Source organism: Miniopterus schreibersii, assembly GCF_964146895.1.
Source record: "Miniopterus schreibersii genome assembly, chromosome: Y".
NCBI lineage: Eukaryota > Metazoa > Chordata > Mammalia > Chiroptera > Miniopteridae > Miniopterus > Miniopterus schreibersii.
The window spans coordinates 4,032,406-4,045,781 of record NC_138120.1 but is presented as its reverse complement, the minus strand read 5'-3'; the positions used below and the strand labels follow the sequence as shown (position 1 = coordinate 4,045,781).

Sequence of the window (13,376 nt, the reverse complement as noted above, 5' to 3'; positions counted from 1 at the left end):
ACGTAATTTTCCAACTTTCCCAGCACCATTTATTAAGAGGCTTTCTTTTCTACATTGTGTGTTTTTGGCTCCATTGCCAAAAATTCTTTGTCTGTATAGATGTTGATTTGTTTCTTGGCTATCAGTTCCGTTTCATTCATCTGTGTGTCTTTTTTGCCAGTACCAGGCTATTTTGATTATTGTCACTTTGTAGTGTAATTTGAAGTCAGAGTTTGATACCTCTGGCTTCATTCTTTTTTCCTCAGGATTGCTCTGGCTATTCAGGGTCTTTTATGATTTTGTACAGATTTGAGAATTTTTTGTCAAAAATGAATTAATAAGCGTGGCATATATTAATAAACATTATTTGTGGCATACATGTGAGTTTTAGAAAAGACTTAAGATTTTGTTGACAAAGATACAGGGAAATAAGTATTTATACTATTGACAAAGTATAAATTTATAACATATTTTTATATATCATTTTGGTGACAGGTAACCAAATTTTAAGTGTGCAGACACCCTGCACACTTCAGAGTAGTTTTTTTAAACGGCAGTGGAAAAATGCCATGTAAGAAAGTAGGAGATACAGTATACATATTATAAGTTAAAAGTTCTGAAGTTATAATAAGTCTGGAGAGTAAAATATGTGACAAAACAGCAATGTAGAGTTGTATTTTTTAAACCCTCACTTGAGGTTATTTTTTCCATTGCTTTTCAGAGATAGTGGGAGGGTGGGAGGGGAGAGAGAAACATTGACGTGAGAGAGAGACACCTCTTGATTGCCTCCAGCATGCTCCCCAGTTGGGGCCAGGGATCGAGCCTGCAACTGAGGTATGTGCCTTAGCCAAAATCAAAGGTAGGACCCTTCAGTCCACAGTCCACTGCTCTAGCCACTGAGTCAAACTGGCTAGGGTACAATGTAGAATTTTATATTAACTTTAACAGTGGGCTTTTTTTTTTTTTAATTCTCACCCAAGGATGTTTTAACTTTTAGAGAAAGAGGAAGGGAGAGGCCGAGAGAGAGAGAGACATCAGTGTGAAACAGAAATATCAATGGGTTGCCTCCCTTACACGCCCTGACCAAGAATCAAACCCACAACCTGGGTATGTTCCCTGGTCAGGAATCAAACCCTGACCCTTCAGTGTATAGGATGGTACTCCAGCTAACTTAGCCACACCGCCAGGGCACTAGTAGGCTTTTTATAGTAACAAAAAGTCTTCTTTACCACCATCAAATTCTGTTCTCTAGTTTTTCTTTAGGTTTTACTATAATGATCGGTGTGGGTATTACATTTTTACTTTTCTTTCACTTATGCAACCTTAGATTGAATATATATATTCAGCTTGCAGCACTTCACATTTTGAAAGTCATTTCTTCATGTTAGGAAGAAATTATGTGGATGAAAAAGCAATAGGTCTGCCCTAGCCAGTGTTTCCCACTGGTTAGAGTGTCACAGGGGTCACTGAAGGGTTGTGGGTTCGATTCGCAGTAAAGGGCACATACTTTGGTTGCAGGTTCGATCTCTGGCCTGGATCTAGAAGTGTATGGGAGACAACCAATTGATGTGTCTCACATTGATGTTCCTCTCTGGCGCCCCCTCAAACAACCAGTGAGGAAAAAATATCCTTGGGTGAAGATTAACCAAAAAAAAGCAATAGGAAAGAAATTTTTTGTTTATAAAACTTGTCATTGTTATGCGTTTATCAAACTTACACTTGTCATTTCTGTTGAAGTTCCTTTAATAAAGATTTATTTTTATTCTGACTTTTAGTGAAAACACTGATGTGTATTTGGGCATTGAGGTATAAGTATAGACAACAGCAATAGTGGTATAGCAGTTAACAATTATTTAGTAGTAGGTGTTACCCTATTTTATAGAGGTTAGAAAGTTTAAGTACCTTACTTATGTCACATGAATGGAATTAGATCTCTAAATCCACTTAATTATTTAATTATTGTCTTAATGTGCCTTTGAGGAAATTTTATAAACCCTTCAAATTTTTAGGTTTTATTGATTATTCTATACTTCATAAGCTTATTTTACAGTAATACCATGAGTATATTCATTGAGTGTTAAGTAAACCTTTTGTTTTGATGCCTGCAGGATATTTATACTTCAGATCCCATTACAGTGTAATTAGTGTAGAATTTTATTTTGTTCCTTTATACTTTACTTATTCCCAGTACTATTTGTTAAATGCTCACTGTATATTGGAAAGCATTCTCTCAGTTTTGCGTTTATTTTTTTCTAATTTATTTCTGTAGGTGCAAAAGCTGTCTAGAAATGAAGTGCTTATGGTGAACATAGGATCCCTGTCGACAGGAGGCAGAGTTAGTGCAGTCAAGGCTGATTTGGGCAAAATAGTTCTCACTAATCCTGTGTGCACAGAAATAGGAGAAAAAATTGCACTGAGCCGAAGAGTTGAGAAACACTGGCGGTAAGTTTGTCAGGTTTGCCATTGTTTAATCAAGAAAAAAAGAGCATATGTTCTTGTAGTACCTACAAGGTCTTGTTGGTGTACGTGTATGTGTGCACTCACACACACACTTTCTCTTGAATTTAGTTTTCATGATTTAACTCTCAGTTGTATATTTGGATAACTGAAATCTGTATTTCCACCCCTGATTAAGCTACAGTTTACTTTTCTCCACCTATTGTAGTTGCACTTCCTTTAATCTCAGAAAGTCTATTCAGAATCAGTACTTTAGTTTTCTTTGACTTACTATATATTCATATATATGCACATATCTAAACACATAATTTAGTTTTAATATGGCACTTCCTTAGGTTTTCTTTGTCTTTAATATGAATTGACATTAAAACAATTCAAACCATTTAATTTATGGAACATTCCTCAATTTGAGTTTGTCTGATATTTTCTCTTATTAAGGTGAGGGGTAGAATGCTACCTTGGTGATGGATGTTGTGTTCTTACCTGGAATCACATTCAGAGGCATATAATATCTGGCTGAAACTAATTGTTTAGGTTAATTTTGTTTGTGCAGTCAGTCGGTCTGGTTTCTCTTTTTACACTTAAAACATAAAAGCAATCTGTGGCATTGATATTGTGTAAATATACTGCTCCTCGTCAAACTGCCTCCCTCTTTTACACTTGATTTTTCTTGCCTGAATTGATCTTGAATCAGGATAGCAAACTATTATTTATTTCAAATTCTGACACTTCTCTACATTTACCAATTGGTGTTTTCTTTGTCCTGTTTATTTACTTATTGATATATTTTAAGTGTGGATTCAAAGGTTTTTAGTGGGTTATTTACTGCAGTTTTTATTTTGATGCTTATGATTCACAGTGGCAGTAAGATTCTTTTCCAACTTATTTCTGTGTTCTTTTGAAATGACTGCATCATGTTTTGACCACCTGTTCACATTCTATACAAAATATCAGAGCTCATCTTTTTTTTTTAATTGATAACACTATTACAGATGTCCCCCATTTTCCCATCCTTTGCCTACATCTCCTGTCCTTCATCACACACTTTTCTGTGTCCATGAGCTATAATCTTTTCCAGTCTAGCCTTCCCAGCTCCCTCTGCATTTGTCAGTCTTTTGCATGAATCCATGCCTCTGGTTCTATTTTTATCGTCATTTTATTTTGTTCATTACATTCCACATATATGTGATGTCATATGGTATTTGTCTTTCCTTGACTGACTTATTTCGTTTACCATAATAATCTCCAGGTCCATCCATGCTGCCCCAAAGGGTACAAGATCCTTCTTTTTTACAGCCACATAGTATTACATTGTGTAAAATGTACCACAGATTTTTGATCCACTCATTTACTGATGAGCACTTGGACTGTTTCCAGATATTAGCTATTGTAAATTGCGCTGCTATGAATATAGAGGTGCATATATTCTTTCAGATTGGTGTTTTGGGATTCTTAGGCTATATTCCCAGAAATGGGATCACTGGATCGTAATGCAGTTCCATTTTTAATTTTTTGAGGAACCTCCATACTGTTTTCCGTAATGGATGCACCACTCTGCTTTCCCACCAAGAGTGTATGTACTAGGGTTCCCCTTTCTCCACAGCTTCTCCAGTACATGTCATTTGTTGATTGGTTGATGGTAGCCATTCTGATAGGTGTGAAGTGATACCTCATTGTGGTTTTAATTTGCTTTTTCTGATGATTAGCAACTTTGAGTAAGCATTTTTTCATATATCTCTTGGCCATCTGTATGTCCTTTTTGGAGAAGTGTCTATTCAGGTCCTTTACCTATTTTTTAATTGGATTGTTTTTCTTTCTCTTGCTGAGTGGTATAAGTTCTTTGTACACTTTGGAAATTAGCCCTTTATTAGATACATCCTTGGCAAATATGTTCTCCCAAACGGTGGGGTTCCTTGTATTTTAAGGCTGTTTTTTGTTTGCTGTGCAGAAGCTTTTTTTAAATTTTTTATCTTTATTTTTTTAAACATATATCTTTATTGATTTCAGAGAGAGGAAGGGTGAGGGTGAAAAAGAGATAGAAACATCAATGATGAGAGAGTCACTGATTGGCTGCCTCCTGCACGCCCCATCCTGGAGATCTTACCCGCAACCCCGGCATGTGCCCTGACCAGGAATCAAACCATGATGATCTGGATCCTAGGTTGATGCTCAACTGCTGAGCCACGCTTGGTCGGGATGTGCAGAAGCTTTTTAGTTTGATGTAGTCCCATTTGCTTATATATTTTTTTGTTTTTCTTGCCCTAGGAGATGTAGCAGTGAAAACCCCACTACGTGAGATTTCTGTGACTTTACTGCCTGTTTTCTTTTTTTTCATAGCTACATTTTTTTATTTTTTTATTTTTATTTTTTAATATATCTTTATTGATTTCAGAGAGAGGAAAGGAGAGGGAGAGACAGAGATAGAAACATCAATGATGAGAGTCACTGATCAGCCAGCCCGCAACCCTGGCATGTGCCCTGACCGGGAATCGAACCCTGATCGCCTGGATCCTAGCTCAATGCTCAACCACTGAGCCACCCCCGGCTGGGCTACTGCCTGTTTTCTTACAGAATTTTTATGGTTTCACAACTTACATTTTTAAGTGTTTTATCCATTTTCAATTTATTCTTGTGTATGGAGTAAGTTGGTGATCTAATTTCAAATTTTTGCATATGCCTGTCCAATTTTCCCAGCACTATTTATTAAAAGGACTGTCTTTACACTATTGTATACTCTTGCCTCCTTTATCAAATATTAACTGACCATAATGTTGTGGGTCTGTTTCTGGGATCTGCAGTTCCATTGAGAATTTTCTCCATAAGAAAAATTCTGTTCCATATTTTCTTTGTGTGATCCTTTGTATTTCTGTTGGGTCAGTTGTTATATTGCTGCTTTTATTTCAGATTTATTGATCTATATATCTGGTGTTGTACCAGTAATAGGCTGTTTTGATTACAATGGCTTTGTAGTACATTTGGATATCTGGTAAAGTGATCCCTCCCACTCTTTTCTTTCACAAAATTGCTGAGGCTATTTGGGGTCTTTTTTGGTTCCATATATATTTTTATTTTTTAAATATATCTTTATTGATTTCAGAGAGAGGAAAAGACAGGGGGAGAGAGAGAGAGAGAAACATCAATGATGAGAGAGTCATTGATCGAGCCCACAACCCGGGCATGTGCCCTGACTGGGAATCGAATCACGATCACCTGGATCCCAGGTTGAAGCTCAACTGCTGAGCCATGCCCACCCGGGCTCCATATAAATTTTTAAATATTTGTTCTAACTCTGAGAAATATGCTGTTGGTATTTTAATAGGAATTCAGTTGAATCTATAGATTACTTTGGATAGTGTGGACTTTTTAATGATTCTTAATGTTTCCAATCCATGAGCATGGCATATTCTTCCACTTGTTTATATCTTCCTCTGTTACTTTTTTCAGTGTCCTGTAGTTTTCTGAGTACAGGTCTTTTATATCCTAGGTTAAGTTTATGCCTAGGTATCTTATTTTTCAAGTTGCAATAGTAAATGGTATTTTTTTTTTAGTTTTTCTTTCTGAGACTTCATTGTTGGTATATAAAAATGCCATCGACTTCCATATGTTAATTTTGTATCAAGCTACCTTGTCGAATTCATTTATCAAATATAGTACTACTTTGTTGGAGTCTTGAGGGTTTTCTGTGTGCAATATCATGTCATCTGCAAATAATGACAGTTTTATTTCCTCCTTTCCAGTTTGGATACCCTTTATGTTTTTTTCCTGTCTAATGGCTGTGACAAGGACTTCAGTACTATGTTCTGTAAGAGTGGTGAAAGTGGACATCCCTGTCTTATTCCTTTTTTTAAGGGAAGTGGTTTTAGTTTTTGACCATTGAGTATGATGTTGGCTGTAAGTTTGTCGTATATGACCTTTATTATGTTGAGGTATGTTCTCGCCATTCCCACTTTGCTGAGTTTTTATCAAAAATGGATGGTGGATTTAGTCAAATGCTTTTCTGCATTTACTCATATGATCATATGATTTTTGCACTTCATGTTTATATGAAGTATCACATTTATTGATTTGTGAATATTATACCAGCCCTGCAACTCTGGAATAAATCCCAGTTGGTCGTGATGTATGATCTTTTTAATGTATTGCTTGATCCAGTTTGCTAGTATTTTGTTGAGGATATTAGCATCTATGTTCATCAGGGATATTGGTCTGTAGTTTTCTTTCTTTGTGGTATCTTTATCTGGTTTGGGGGTTATGATGATGATGGCCCCATAAAAAGAACTTGGGAGTATCCCATCGTCTTGAATTTTCTGGAATATTTTGAGTACAATAGGTGTTAATTCTTTGAATGTTTGGTAAAACTTGCCTGTAAATCCTTCTGATTCTGGACTTTTGTTTGCTGGGAGTTTTTTGATTACTGCTTCAATTTCCTTAGTTGTTATCAGCCTATTCAGCTTTTCTGATTCTTCCTGATTTAGCTTTGGGAGATTGTATGTTTCTAGGAATTTGTCCATTTTACCCATATTGTCCAGTTTGTTGGCATATAGTTGCTCATAATATTTTATGATCTTTTGTATTTGTTTGGTCAGTTGTTATATTTCTTCTTTCATTTCAGATTTATTTATTTGGTTCCTCTGTTTTTTGGTGAGTCTGGGTAAAGGTTCATCAATTTTATTTATCTTTTCAAAGAACCAGCTCTTGGTTTCATTGATTTTTTTTTTTTTTTTTTTTAAGTCTCTATGTCATTAATTTCTGCTCTGTTCTATATTATTTCCTTCCTTCTACTTCCCTGGGACTTTTGTTACTGCCCTTGTTCTACTTCTTTTAGTAGTTGTGGTAGATAGTTTATTAGAGTGTTTTCTTGTTTCTTGAAGTATGTCTGTATTGCTGTGAACTTTCAGGACTGCTTTTTCTGTGTCTTACAGATTTTGGGTTGTTTGTTCATTTTCCTTTTTTTCCAGGAAGTGTTTGATTTCTTTCTTGATCTCATTGGTAACCCATTCATTCTTTAATAACATCCTATATTCCTCCATGTATTTGAATATTTTTGAGTTTTTTTATAGTGGTTGATTTCTAGTTTCATGTCACTTTGGTCTGAGAAGATGCTTGATATAATTTTAGCCTTTTCAATTTGTAGAGCTTTGTGTCCTACTATATTGACTGTTTTTGAAAATGCTCCAGGCGCACTTGAGACCAATATGTATTCTGATGCTTTGGGATGAAATGCTCTGTAAATGTCAATTAAATCCATTAGGCTTAGTGTGTTGTTTAAAGTCTGTGTTTCCCTGTTGATTTTGTGTCTTAATGATCTGTCCTATGCTGACAGTGGGGTTTGTTAAAGTCCCCCACTACAATTGTGTTGCTGTCGATCTCCCCCTTAAAGTCCACCAAGAAGTTTTTTATATATTTAGGTGCTCTCCTGTATTGGGTGCATATATATATTTATAACGGTTATTTCCTCCTGTTGGATTGATCCCTTTAGTATTATGTAGTGACCATCTTTGTCTCTTCTAATGGTGTCTATTTTGCCAGAAATCAGTATTGCTACTCCAGTTTTTTTGTTTGTTTCCATTTACATGGAATATTTTTGTCCATCCTTTCACTTTCAGCCTGTGTGATCTTTTGCTCTCAGCTGGGTCTCTTTTAGACATCATATATTTAGGTCCTGTTTTTTTATCTATTCACCTATCCTATGTCTTTTCATTGAAGCACTTATTCTATTTACATTTAAGGTTACTATTGATATATACTTATTTAATGCCATCTTTCCCCTTTGTGACGATGTAGCTTTCTCTTTGTATTTCTTTTTTTCTTTTTCCCCCTGTAATAATTGCCGGTTTTATTCCTCTGGCTAAGAATCCAGAGGTGACTTGAGGTTTACATTTTATAATTTTTTCTTAATCTCTGTTGATTTCAGAGAGAGGAATGGAGAGGGAGAGAGAGAGATAGAAACATAAATGATGAGAGAGTCATTGATCAGCTGCAGCCCACAGCCCAGGCATGTGCCCTGACTGGGATTCTAACCCTGATCTCCCAGATCCTACGTCAATGCTCAACCGCTGAGCCACTCCCGGCTGGGTGAGGTTTACATTTTAATAGTTATTTTATGAAGAGTTTGGATGCCCCCATTGCCATTATAAGCTGGGTTGTAAATTATTTTATTCTCTTACTAAAAAATTTTAATTCTGTCTGTTGACACGAGTTCATTAAAAATACATATAAGCAAAAAGAAAACTCACACCACACAGAAATAAGCACAGTTAAGTTCTTGATGTATGTATACACACGCGCACACACACAATTTGGAATTTTCATCCGACATATGTGAACTGATACTAAATATGTTTTGTAACTTATATTACTTTACAATATGGAATGGACATATTTTCATGCATGTGTGAAACTTCCTAAAAGAAAAATAGACCTGGAGAATGGATCAAAATACAAAATCCAGTAAGATGCTGGTTAACAAGGAAACTATCTAAAACAAAACTCCACCATGTGATTAAAAGTAAATCGAGGTTAAAAGGTATGTCAGAACATGTTAGCATTTTCAGCATTGCAAGAATTGCAGTGCTGGTTTGGTGGTGCTGAACTCCTGTAGCTTTCTTTGGTCTGGGAAGCTCGCTATTTCATGTTTGATTTTAAATGGTAGCCATGCTGGATAAAGCTATCTTGGTGGCAGGTTCTTGCTTTTCACTTTGAGAAGTTCATGTCACTACTTTCTGACCTGAAGTGTTTCTGTTGAGAAATCAGATGTCAGCCTTATGGGGGTTCCCTTGTAGGTCACTGTTTGTCTGTGTCTTGGAGCCCTTAATATCTCTCTTTGTTCTCAACATTTGCCATTTTAATGATGATGTGTTTTGTAGTGGGTCTTCTTGGGTTCCTCTTTTTGGGACCTTCTGTGCTTTCTGAACTTGTGTGGCTTTCTTAATCATCACCTTAGGAAAGTTTTCTGTCATTATTATCTCCATCATGTTCACTGTCCCTTTTTCAGTTTGTCACCCCTACGGTGCATATGTCGTTTCATTTTATATTGTGCCACAGCTCCCTTAGATTGTCTTTATGTCTTTTAAGTATTTTTTCCTTTTGCTGCTCTGGTGGTGTTTTTCTACCTTCTATGTCATTTATTCTATCCTCTGCTTCATTGAACCTGCTTTAATTCCTTTAAGCATTTTCTTGATATCAGATATAGTCTTCATTTCTAACTGGTTCTTATTTAAGATACCTAGCTCTTTTTTTATGTTTTCACTAAGTTACTGGACCTTTCCATTACGAGTCTTGTTGTGGATAATTTCCTTGAGCATCTTTATAACCATTTCTCTGAACTCTATTTCTGATAACTTGCTTAAACTCCATCTCATCAAGGTCTTTTTCTGACGATTTTCCTTTTTATTAATTTAGGACTTGTTTCTTTTTCTCCCCATTTTAGTGGCTCTTAGTGTTTGTATCTGTATAAAAAATACATTTGCTGTCTCCCATTCTTGTGGAGTGACATTTTGTAGTGTATATCCAGAGGTGTCTTTTCCTTATACTTTCGAGGTATTTGCTCCAGGAGTGTCCCTTTTGTGTCTCTTTTGTGGGTTCTTTGGGCTCTTCTCTTGTGATTGGTCTAGATTTTTGTTGACCCATTCTTAGGAGGACTCTCCTCCCAGGTTGGCTTACTATATTGGCTAAGCCCCATCCAGGTCGTGTGAGTGGTTTTACAGGTGCTGGCAAGGGAAATCAAAACACAGCCAAACTGCCAGGAAAAAAGATGTATCTTACAAAATATCCTGACAATCACAATGAAAACATCTGAAGAGAAAGTAGAATTGGGAGAGCAAAGTGAGAACTCAAATGCTAAAGCAAAACAAGAAACAAACCAAAAAAATTGAGAAAAGGATATCATTGCTAATAGGAAAGAAAAATAAAAAGTAGAAAATAGAGCTAGGACATAAAAGGAGCAGAGGAGATTCTGAAAGAAGGGTGGGCAAAAATTAAGGGTAGAGCATAGGAGTAGGATAATTGTTGAATAATAAAAAATAAAAATAAAGAAATAAAATATAAAAAGAGAAAGGAAGACAGAATAAAAGGGGGGAATATGAAAAATAAAGAATAGAAAAAGTTATGCCAGTGGAACAAGAAGAGAGAGAGAGATAAAGCAAGGGCAGGGAGGGATTCCAATAAGAGAGATGGGGGAAACAATAGAGAAAAGCAGTACACTTACTGGTTCTAATGATAAGCAATTAAGCAGAGAATATCAAGAAAATATTGATACTAGGTCAAAAATACAAAGCAAAACAAAGCAAAAAAAAGCAAATTTTAAAAAATTAAAATATTAAAAATAATTTTTTAAAATTTTTTCTTTTCCTTTTTTTTTAAAAAAAAGTCAAGCAGGTGATTTTCGTCTGGGCAGCTTATATTGTAAGAAGCTTACTGTTTTGTATGCTCTTTTTGGTTCTCCTGGGAGGTACTTGTGTATAAGTCAATGTCAGGAGCTTTCTAGGTTTGGCTCTGGTGTCACTAGGTAGTTTGCTGTTCTGAGGCTCTCTTTGGACCACCTCCAGTTGTCAGCTACTTTACCGCCCTGTTGTGGTTGCCTTGTCTTACACCAGGGTTTTCTGAGGTGTCTTTTGGGTGCAGGCCAGGCTAGTGTAGCTTAAGATATTGCTCCCCTTAGAGGTTTTGCATTCAGGCACTCACTGTGGGAAGTAATTCTCTACTTCAAAGCCAACTCCTCAGTCTTTATCCTCTCCTCCAATTCTAGTTCCCCATATAGTGGCCTGCTGTAGGTTCAGATTGACTTCAGTCTGTTGCCTTTTCTGTATGGGCAGTTTCAGGAGCCTGGGCTCAGTGGGTTTGATTATTAAAAATTTCCCTTGAGCACTTTGCCTGCCTAGCCCCTAGAAGGTGTTCTAAGCTTTTCCTCCCTTTCCCAAACAATAGTCCCTTAGTGTCTTATTCTTGTATTGTCTTATGAGTTGTTCTCCCTTCCCTGTCAGGACTGTGCCCTGCAGGGAATATCTGGGGCTTCAGTGAGCTGAACAAGCCTCTTTCCTGTTGTGGGTGGTGCTCCTAGCCAGCAGGAGAGGTAGGCGTGCTCCACCCCCCCTTTCTGGGTTCTGGTTGGCTGATCTCACAGGGTACTTATTTCAAACTCTCCACTGTAAACACACAAATTCCAGCTTTTGCTGGTCTGTCTCCCTAATGCAAGCCAGGAAGGTGCATCCCCATTTAGCAATCAGAAACTCAAAAATGTGCAAAGCAACACACAGGCAGAGAACCCACCCTGTGAGGTTACATAGCCCCGTGCCTCAGTACCAAGCAGGAAGAGTCACAAAGTCAGGCCCATACAGCTCCCCTGCACGGCTGATCTCAGTAAAGCTAGCGCAGCTCTTTGCATGGTATCCTGGCTCCCCTCAGAGGAGGTCAAAAATCTCAGTTTCACCCCAGCAGCAGCTTAATGGCTGGTGACCTGATCCATACCACCAGCAGCTCCGGTCCCTCTCTGGCAGTGGGAGGGCTCTCTTCCTCCCTGCACCACACAGTTCATATGCTTTCTTGGGTTCTACACAGTGCCTTACAGGAAACCAGAGGGTCCCTGTTGGGTGCTTATTGTAGCCTTCTTCCCCTTTATATTGGGAAGCCACACACTGTGGGACAGCCTTTCCCACCATCGGCTTCCAGGGTGAAAGAATCCTGTCCCATCTGCTGCCATTGTTTTGCTGGGAAGGCAGGGTCCCCTCCTCGCAGGCACACTGTTCCCTGTCCCCTTCTGCGCACCCTGAACGAGCTATCCTTCCCTTCTCCTCTGCTACTGGTTTGAGATCCCAGTTTTTGTATACCAGTCCTCTCTCCCAAGTTGAGGGAGCTTTGTATCCTCTAACCCTCAGGCCTCGGAGCCCAGCACTGGCTTTAGGGGGACTCCCCCTTCTTATAGCTCCCCTCTCTTACCAGACTCTGGAGTTTCTTCAGTGCTCCTTACTCGAAATATGTCCACCCAGGTATATTTCTTTGATTTTTCCAAGCTAGTCACGCATTATTTTAGTGGTAAATTGAGTCCATGGCTGGGAGCAAGGGCGCTCTGCTTCTTGTAAGAGTGTCGCCATCTTTCGTCTCTCTGAAGTATTTCTTTTTAGAAATTAGCTGACAATCTAATGGGTTCTCCCTTGTAGGTAACTGTCTCTTTCTGCCTTTAGATTCTTTCTTTGTCTTTAACCTTTGCCATTTTAATTATGAGTATTGGTGTGGGTGTCTTTGTATTGGTCCTTATTGGGACTCTCTGATTTCTTATTTTGTATTGCTTTTTTCTTCACCAGGTTACAGATGTTTTCCGTCATTATTTCTTCAAACAGGTCTCTACCTCTTGCTCACTTTCTTTTCCCTCTTGTATCCCTATCATGTAGATGTTGTCACAAAATTCCCTTAAGTTATCCTCATACTTAATTCTTTTTTTCCCAGCTGCTCTGATGGTGTAAATTTTTCTACGTTGTTTTCTGAATCAGTGATTCAGCCCTCTACTTCATCTAACCAGTTTTTAATTTCTTGCATCATGTTCCTAATACAACATATGGTGTTCTTCATTTCCAACTGGTTCTCGTTTTGGTTTCTAAGTCGTTTTGCATTCTGATGTAATTGGGTTTCTCTTTGTGTTTGTTGCTATGTATTATATAGATCTGCTATCACTTCAAGTCTTCATGGGGTGGCCTTATGTAGTAGATGTCTTGTGGGAACCAGTGGTGCAGTCTTCTTGATCTGAACTGGATGTTCTATAACTGTGCTTTGTGTGGATAATGTGGGCCTTCCTGTTGTAATTGGGTCCTAATTTTTGTTGGCCTGTTTGTTGTTGGTATTTATACTCAGGCTGGTTTTCTTTGAGGCTCAACCCCAACCTTGACTTGCAAGTTGTTCAGGTGTTGGTAACTTTTTTCCAGATCCCCTCAAAGCACAGCCACCACACC

The 13,376-nt window shown here is 37.7% G+C and overlaps 1 protein-coding gene across 4 annotated transcripts in view; it reads left to right on the top strand.

Moving 5' to 3' along the window:
- LOC308551953 (eukaryotic translation initiation factor 2 subunit 3, X-linked-like) overlaps positions 1–13,376 on the top strand; it is a 59,389-nt gene that overhangs the window by 32,739 nt on the left and 13,274 nt on the right. For 3 of the 4 annotated variants that reach the window (XM_081126872.1, XM_081126870.1, XM_081126873.1), the window contains one exon: positions 2,249–2,421. The exons of the other annotated variant lie outside the window; for it this stretch is intronic. In XM_081126872.1, the coding sequence (XP_080982998.1) occupies positions 2,249–2,421 (173 nt within the window). The remainder of the gene's footprint in view (positions 1–2,248; positions 2,422–13,376) is intronic. 4 annotated transcript variants of the gene reach the window in all.